General features: G+C 38.3%; 1 protein-coding gene across 1 annotated transcript; it reads left to right on the top strand.

Moving 5' to 3' along the window:
* Positions 1-519: 519 nt before the first annotated feature.
* On the top strand, positions 520-3,054 carry LOC135149521 (uncharacterized). The gene has a single exon (XM_064085247.1). The coding sequence runs from the start codon at positions 520-522 to the stop codon at positions 3,052-3,054; it is 2,535 nt and encodes an 844-aa protein (XP_063941317.1).
* The last annotated feature ends 6,470 nt before the right edge of the window (positions 3,055-9,524 follow it).

Below are 9,524 nucleotides of genomic sequence, written 5' to 3'. Positions count from 1 at the left end.
CTCACTCGCCTCAAAGCAGAGAAATCAAAATTAGGGCTTCAAAATTAGGGTTTCGAAGTTTGGGGGTTCGAAGCAGAGAAGTTTTCACCTAGGGTTTCGAAGGCAGCCAAGCTCGATTTAAGCTCTCACCAAGGGGATTAGGTATATTTTACGCTCCCCCCTCTCTCTCTCCAGCTCTCTCTCTCTCACTCTCTCTCTCACTCACTCACTCTCTCTCTCTCTCTCTCTCTCTCTCCCCTCCCCCTCTCTGTGTTTACATACCAACTGATATTTTTAAGTGATTCTCATTTGTATTTTGAGTATTATTGTTAATGTGTGGCTGAATCATGATACTATGTTAGTTAGTTTGGCTGAATCATGATACTATGTTAGTTACTATGTATTTTTTTTGTAAGGTGTTAGTTACTATGTATTTGATTGTAATATTACGATAATATGTAGGTTTGCAATTGAACAGGCTGCCAAATCTTTATTTGTTCACTAATTTTGACAAAAACAGAGTGTGACTAGCTTTTAGGAATGGAGGCTGATTGGATAGGACTACCTAGGTACAGTGAAGCATATGTCAGTGGGATTCAAGCATTTGTGGAATATGCGTTTCCCCTTTTTTCCGTAGGTGAAGAAATGAAGTGCCCCTGCAAGAAATGTAATGGTCAATATTGGCATCGTCAGGATGTGATTTATGATCATCTCATTTGCAGAGGGCCTTCCGCTTTACATGTCCAATGGATATATGATGTCTCGCAAAAGAAAGTCGAAAATAATACTGCAAATATAGGTTCTGACTTTATGGATTGCGAAACGGGGTATGATTTTGGTGATAATTTAGAAGCGATGGGGAAGATGTTTGAGAATTTAGACGATGGACCAGGTACGGAGGCTAAAAAGATTTATCGGCATCTGAAAGAGGGAAAACAACCACTATATCCCGGCTGCAAGAAATTTTCTCGTTTAAGTTTTATGATCAGGCTTTACCATTTAAAATGTAGTAATGGAATTAGCAATTCTGCTTTTGGGGAATTATTGGGGTTGATAAAGGATGCTTTCCCCGAAGCAAATATGCCTTTGTCCTTCAATGCTGCGAAGGACATGATTAGGGACTTGGGCCTTCATTACGAGAAAATACATGTTTGTCCCAATAGTTGCATGTTGTATTGGGAAGCAAATAAAAATAAACAAGTCTGTGATATTTGTGGGGTATCTAGGTGGGTTATACAAGAGAAGAAAGGGTCTGCCCATAATAACGATCCAGAGAAGTTAGTTACTAAAGTGCCAACAAACGTTATGAGATATTTTCCACTAAAGCCTAGGCTACAAAGATTGTTTCTGTCCAAGGAATCTTCCAAATTGAACACATGGCATGCAGCGGGAAGGACGGAAGATGGGAAACTAAGGCATCCGGCGGACGCCGAAACTTGGAACACAATGGATGCTATGTATCCTGATTTTTCTTTGGAAATTCGAAATATTTCACTAGGTGTAGCTGCTGATGGATTTAATCCATTTCGTTCTATGAATTTAAGTCATAGTACATGGCCAATTCTACTTGAAAACTACAACCTCCCACCTTGGCTCTGCTTGAAACAGGAAAATTTGATTCTTTCAACGTTAATATCGGGACCAGAATCTCCGGGAAATAGTATCGATGTCTATATGCAGCCTTTGATTGCCGAATTGAAAGAATTATGGGATGTCGGCATCCAAACTTATGATGCCTTGACTGATCATAACTTTAATTTACGGGCAAGGGTGCTTTGGACCATTAGTGACTTTCCAGGATACGCTATGTTGTCGGGTTGGAGCACAAAGGGTAGACTAGCGTGTCCAATATGTCACTACGAAACTTGTTCTGAATATCTGAAACATAGTAGAAAAATGTGCTACATGAATCATAGAAAATATCTCGATCCTTCACACAAATGGAGGTTTGACAAGAAAAGATTCAATGGGCAGATTGAAACGAGGCAGATTCCGGATCCATTAACGAGAAAGGATATCGAAGAATTGTTGTTTGGGTTTGAAAATCAATTTGGGAAGAAACGCAAGGGAATGGGAAAGAGAAAGCGTAAAATCGACTCTCCTTTCAAAAAGAGGTCAATATTTTTTAATTTGTCGTATTGGAAACATGTTCAACTTCGACACAATCTTGACGCTATGCACATAGAAAAAAACTTATGCGAAAATATATTAGGTACTTTACTAAATATTGGTGGCATGTCAAAAGTCCACTTGGGTGCTCGCTTTGATTTGAAAGAAATGGGAATAAGGAAGTCACTTCACCCTGTTAAAGGTGCAGATGGAGAGACTTACGAGATTATGGCATCCATCTTTGACATGACAGATAAGGAGAAAGATGTCTTTTGCAAGCTGTTGAAGAATGTGAAACTGCCTTATGGCTGTGCTGCTAATATAAGTCGTTACGTGCACACAGACGAGAGAAAAGTAGTGGGGTATAAAAGCCATGACGCGCATTTTATCCTCCACTACTTGTTACAATTTGCTGCAAAGAAATCACTAAAACCTGAGGTGGAAAAGCCGTTGATCAAATTAAGTGAATTTCTTAGAGGCTTATGGAGCAAGGTGATTGTCTTGGATGATATTGAGAGGTTGCAAGAAGAAATTGTTGAAATTCTCTGTGAATTTGAGATAATATTCCCACCTGCCTTCTTTGACATCATGGTGCACCTACCTGTCCATTTGTGTAATGAAGTTAAATGCGGCGGACCGGTGCACCTTCAGTGTATGTATCCTATTGAGCGGTATCTTGCAAAGCTTAAATCATATGTACGTAATAGGAGCAAACCAGAAGGCTCATTTGCAGAAGGCTACCTAGCAGAGGAGTGTATCACATTTTGTTCAAGATTTTTGCTTTGTGAAGAAGCAAAAGAAAATACTGATTTTGGAAGATGTCCAACAAATGTGACGTACCATATTGGAACAAGAAGGAATAAGGATGGCAAAGTTTTCCAATTAAAAGATTCAGAATGGAAAGCATGTCATACCTACACTATGTTCAATAGCGGCAATAAGGAAATTGAGGCTTTGCTTGAGTAAGTTCTCTAGTCCTTACATTTATTAAATAATGGCATTGCTTGAGAGATTCTCGATGCACCACACAAAACAGTGGAGTTTTTTTAACTGCTGAAACCACTAGTTTTGCAAATTCTAAGGACAAAAATCCAATTATCGGGGAAGTGAACTACTACGGGTCTATTGAAGATATTTTTGAAGTTGATTACTGGGGAGTATTCAGGGTGGTTATGTTTAAGTGTTGCTGGTACCAAGAAGAAAAAGATCCCTTTGGTCTGACTAGGGTCAATTTTAATAAGTCCCGTCACAAATCTGATCCTTATGTTCTTGCTTCACAAGTGCATCTTCTATGTGGAAGATCCAATTGCAAAATTTGTTCAATATGTTATGAAAAGACTACCAAGGGTCTGGTGTGACGCTGAAGACCAAGATTTGTTGGAAGAAGAAAACAACCCTCCTGATAAACATGATTCTAATTTTGATTTCCAACTACAAAATCAAGTATGTGAATTTAGTTGGTTCAGGGATGATATCCCTAAAAGACAAGTCCCTGTATCACCAACTTAAGTAAAAAAAACTCTTTGGTAATATGTAATTTAGGAGATGTTTTAGTTGCTGATATGTAATTTAGGAGAATGAAATTTATTGGTGATGTTTTAATTGGTGATGATCTCCGAATTAACTAACTGTTTCTCATAGTTAATTAAACTTGTGTTGCTAAGGTCCAATGTTAGTTAACTGTTTTCCATATATAATTGTGGAATTGTAGCATAATTCTCTCTTTCTTGCTGATCATTCCTTAACTTCATAACAATCACTTCTGTCTTTATATTTAGTTGTCTAGTTGAGTTTTTAAATTATCCGCATAATTGGTCTCCTTCTTTTAATCCATATATGTTCATTTCTGTAGGATGGCAGAGAAGTTGCTGAATGTGAGGTATAACTATGATGGCACATTCAACAAGACAAGTTATTTAGGGGGGGAGAGTATTATTATCAACCGCCAAGACGTGGATGAATTTTCATATACAGTGGCGCTAGAAAATGTCAAGGATTGCCTCAACTGTACTGAAATTGGAGGATTATATGTGCTGAATGGAAAACCCCAGCAATGGAAGCTTCTGAAGTGTGATTCAGATTTGCTTCAACTGGTAGATGCCTGCGAAAGTGGTGGGGACATAAATATATATGTGGATTGTGTTGTTGACAAAGAATGCAAGCCACTGGAGCTAGGGGTGCCATTTCTAGTCGTACGACCAAGAAAGAACATACTTAAAGGTCATTTCTTATTTTAAATTTTAAATTTAAATATAATAACAAATTACTAAGTCATATTTACTTCTAATAAGGCTTGCTTATGTGTTTAATCTTATGAGACACATGTTTACTGATTTGTGTCTTTTTACAAATTTCTGCAGAACATCTACAAAGCAAACAGAACAAGCGTACTTTTGTTTCTTCACACCAACTACAGCAACAAAGGCAAAGCAAGAGGATTCCAAGGTCACCTCAGTTGCAGGAGGTTGAACAGAACAAGCTTCCAAAATCACCACGTTTGCAGGAGCTAGCGAAGAAGAATCTTCGAAGCTCAACTCATTTGCAAGAGGTTCAAAACAACAATCTGCCAAAGACACCTCCAAAGCATCTTCGAAGCTCAACTCATTTGCAAGAGGTTCAAAACAACAATCTGCCAAAGACACCTCCAAAGAATCTTCGAAGCTCAACTCATTTGCAAGAGGTTGAAAACAACAATCTGCCAAAGTCACCGCGTTTGGAGGACCTACAGAAGGATCTTTCAAGCAACTCTCAGTGGAAGAAAGATGTATGCCCCAACGCTGTATCTGCAATGGTGGCGAAAAGGAGGTTACACTTATCAAAAATTGATACAATTGAGGTAGTAATATTTTCCCTTAGCTCGCACCTATTTTCCAACATACCAACTGATATTTTCCTGATTTCACACTTGCAGTCGGGCCGAATGAATGAGTATGAGCTGTGTAAAATTCAGAATGTGGAGGAAAACAAAAAAAGTTCAAGGAACTCGGATTAGGAAATTATGCTGCTAATCCAATTAAGCCGATAGTCCAGCAGAGTATAAAGGAAAAGAAGGATCGGGATGATCCTGAATATGTTGTGGAAAATGAGACGGGAGATGAAAGTGATGACACTTCAGAGGTAATATTTCATACTTATTATGTACACTTATTCTTTATTTGTGTTTATTTTATTATTAATAAGCTGTTTGTGAAATTATATGAACCTATTGGGTAATTTTGTGTAAGGGGTTGCATTTGATTTTGCACTTATTATGTACATTTTTTCTTCATTTGTTGGTAGAGGCCTCTTAACTTAATTAGTAATCAAGAATATAGATAAAAAAGAGTTGTTAATGCTTTCTTTTTTGAGAAATTTTAAATGTTTTGTGTTGTTAATTTTAAGTTTGTTTTGTAAACGCTTATTCATTTGTATTAGGCTAGACACAATTTGCATGCAATAATTATGTCTTAAAATTTCTAAATGATTATTTTTTTTATTAAATTAACAATATCACAATATATATCTGTTTTAGTTATTATGTACATTTTTTCTTCATTTGTGTTTAATATTTACTGCATAGGGAATCAAATCTGTCCAGAAACGGAAAGCAATACCTGGTCCCAGAACTCGTTCGCGAGCAAATGATAAGGATTTAGGTGATAAGGATCCGGTGGATCCTATCGACAAAGGCAAAAAAGTTGCTGCTGCTAGTACCAAAAGTGCAAAACTTATAAAGCCAACATGCAACAAACTGTTAAAACAAGGGGATAATTCTGCACCAAGTGGTACAATTGCTGCGTATATGGCCCTGCGAGAACGTCAGAAGCAGAATCTTGAAGCTGAAATGAGGAGAGAGGATGTTGGTGATACCGATTTACAAAATGGAAGTGAAGGTGAAGAAGTAGAAGCAGGTAATAGGGTCATTTGTACTTTATTTCTTCTCTACATCTCATTTTTTAATAATTAGTAGGATTATTAGCAATAATATGGTAATTGCATTTTATTTTATTTAATGGCTATCTGAACAGAACCTAAAAGACGTAGAGGACGTTCAAAAATGTTAAAAGTTCATGCTAGGATTGCTGCTGAAAAGATCTTTGTTAAACTGAGTAAACGAGGTCAACCAATTGGAGAGCGGAAAACTAGATCCGAGTTGAGCAATTTCCTGGGGACTCTAGTTAAGGATCACGTGTCACTTACTTATGTTAATTGGCATGTTGTTCCAGATGATTTGAAGAAGAAAATGTTGGAATATACTTTGGTGACCTCTATAACCTCAACTTTACTTTTCTCATATCTGTGCACCAACTCATTCAAGTTCTATGTTGACACGTTATAGGAGAGGTTTGATATTGCACCAGAAGGGGAAAAGTGGGTGTACAAGACACTTAATTCATCCTGGAGAACACACAAGTCTCGTGTCAAGCTGATGCATTACTCCCAATTTGACAATGATGAGGAGAGGATTCAAAACAGGCCGGATCATATTGCGCTCGAGGATTTTAAGATGTTGTTGGACTAATGGGCGGACGATGGAGTTCAGGTATATTTATAAGGTGGCAAGTATATAGTTTGGAAATTAATTTGCTGCATGCCATTTGATATGAAATGTAAAATATGATAACATTGTTTTGGTAACAGATTTTGGCCGAGGATAATAAGGCTCGTCACAATATGTATGTTGAGACACACACTCTCGGTTGCAAGAGTCTTGCTGAGCTTAGAACAACACTGGTATGAACATAAACAACTTGAGTACCCTATAGCTTTTAATAATTTGTCATAAATATTTGTTAATTGATGATGTCCGTAATTTGTAAGAAATAAAATTGAGTACCTTGTACCTTTTTCTTATATTAATTTATAGAGTGTTGATAATCGCCAGTTTGATGTTACTTTTGGATAATTGCCATATGAGTTTATAATAGGCACAGACTTCAATAATATTTGAAGGTGTATTAGGCACTCTAAATCTTCTGCATTTAAATTTTTATTGGATTAAATAGCAGTTTGGACTTGGTACGCTATTTTGAGTTTAGCTTTGAGTTTGGCAGTTTTTTAATTCTATTTTTAAAAATGCACTCAAATTATGTAATGCCCAAATTCACAGTTGTTAAATTCAATTTTAGTTTAATTAGTTTGAAAAGTTCACGAGTGAAGTGTATGTTCCGATTACTTCGATTTTTTGTCTACCTTCAATGTTCCCGTACCAAGCTTGTCTAATTCATTGTCTAGTTACGAGTGAAGTGTTGTTTCTGTTACTTGACAAAAAGAAGATGACCCAAATCAGAGGTCCCCATCAGAGGCTAAAATCTTTGTAGAAAGTCGCAAGCGCAAGCCTGGACACGAGTACAAGTTAAGTCCAAAAGCAATTAAGAAAAAAATTGTAAGTAAATTATCTTCTAAAGTATATATATTTGAACTCATTTTACCTCTACCTCTGTACACTTGACAAAACTTTCTCTTGTAGGAGTCTGTTGAAAAGATAACGAAAGAAGGAAATGATGCAGCTGAGTTCGTTCCCAAAAAGAAAAAGAACCGGCCAGATTAGTTGGTGGGAAGGCAAGGTAAAACAGCAGCTTCGACCGAAACTCCAGTTGATCCGGTTACACAATCTACAGTCGAGGAGTTGCACACATGGCCTGGTTGCTGAAGAAACTCGGAGAGGCAAATCCGGGTCTGAAAGTTGACATTACTCATGACTTTTGTGCAACTGTTTCTAGTGATGGAGATGAATTTGGCAGTCCAATCACTCCTGACACCGCTTCTGGAACCGCTCCTGGCACCACCCGTGGCACCACCGACTCTTTAATATAACTGTTTCTATGTAAAACTTAGTTAATATGAATTTGTCGTCCTTCATTTTGTTGTCAGATTGGTTTGATGTTGCGTTTCTTAAATGGTTTGGATGGGATTGTATTATGTTGGAGGATGGTTGGATATTTGTTCTTTTGGAGTTTGGTATTTGTAGTTTAGGTGGATGTATGGTGGGAAGTTTGGATGGATGTTTGTTGGATTGTTTGTTGCATTATTTATATTTTTAATGGGAATGCTCCAAAAACAATGCAGGCATTGCAGAAAATTTTCAAATATGTGTTACAATAGCTCATTTTAACGTTACAGCTGATTAATGTTTGTGTTACAGTTAGTCCACTTAGTGTTCCGAAAGCACCTTTTTACTGTTACAATAGGCAGACAAATGGTGACGTGGCAGTCCACGTGTAGGACCCACACGCTGACGTGGAGAGTGATGGACCCACCAACATGCTGACGTGGCTATTTGGGACCCACAGGCTGACGTGGCAGCGGAGGCCCCACCACGCTGACGTGGCTTTGTGGGACCCACATGCTGACGTGGTAGTGCGGGACCAATAAGCATGTGGGTCCCACGTCAGCATGTGGGTCCCACGTGCTGACGTGGCGGGTGTGGGTCCCACATGCTTACGTGGCTGAGTGGGACCCACATGCTGACGTGACCTCTGTGGGTCCCACATGCTGACGTGGCTTTGTGGGACCCACATGCTGACATGGCTTCTGTGGGTCCCGCATGCTGACCTGGCCTCCGTGGGACCCACATGCTGACGTGGCATATGTGGGACCCACATGCTAGCTTGACCGGTGGAATGTGCTATTGTATCAGTGGTTTACCGTTACAGCATCCCCTTATTATGTTACAGTAGGGCGCTGCTGTAACGTTTTTTGGCTGTTACAGTTGATTCTAGTTTGTGTTACAATAGGGGCCAATTATAACGTTCGCAAACGTAACGCCCATTAGTGTTACAGTAGCTCTATTGTAACGGATTTTGGCCCTATTGTAACATGACTTGGGCATTACAATTTGCCATCTATGGCGTAGAGATAGTCTCAAAAATGATAAATGTTATTAATTTAACAAGATTATTAATTCAATGAGTTTTAATGTACAATATCTTTATTATGCTGGGACTGTTTTTTTAAAATATCCATTTGAAGTGGGCTATACATTTTTACCAGTTCTGTTTTTGGCCAAATACAAATTTACAAGCATTAGTACATAGTAGTAGGTCTGATGCTGACTTTACAAAAAAGAACTTGCTATATTACATTTATATATGCTCCTATACCAATGTTCACGAACACTATGCTTGTCAGTTTTCAAGGAATACTTGGCGGATTTTCAGCGGAGCTTGGCTGCGTACTCGAAACATTAGCAAGCCACTGGAGTAGCTTCTGAACTTCAAAAGTATCGTCAACAAAGTACTTGGCCTTGCTAGGCTTTTGCTCCATAGTGCAGAAAAAGATTTCCGGAACAGCAGGGACCACCAGAGATGAAACAATTTTCAAAGTACCGTCGCGATTACCTTTTCTGTGACCAAGCCTTTGCTTGCATCCTAAATATTTTAGGTTGCTAGTTAAGTAAATTACTGTACAATGCACAGCGAAGACCGAAAGAGGGAGACGAGAGACACATACCTGTG

Source organism: Daucus carota, chromosome 9, assembly GCF_001625215.2.
Source record: "Daucus carota subsp. sativus chromosome 9, DH1 v3.0, whole genome shotgun sequence".
Classification (NCBI taxonomy): Eukaryota; Viridiplantae; Streptophyta; class Magnoliopsida; order Apiales; family Apiaceae; genus Daucus; species Daucus carota.
This window is presented reverse-complemented; position numbering and strand designations above follow the sequence as displayed.

Excerpts from the sequence above, each read along its gene's own strand:
- LOC135149521 (XM_064085247.1), top strand. The coding sequence starts at position 520 with ATGGAGGCTGATTGGATAGGACTACCTAGGTACAGTGAAGCATATGTC.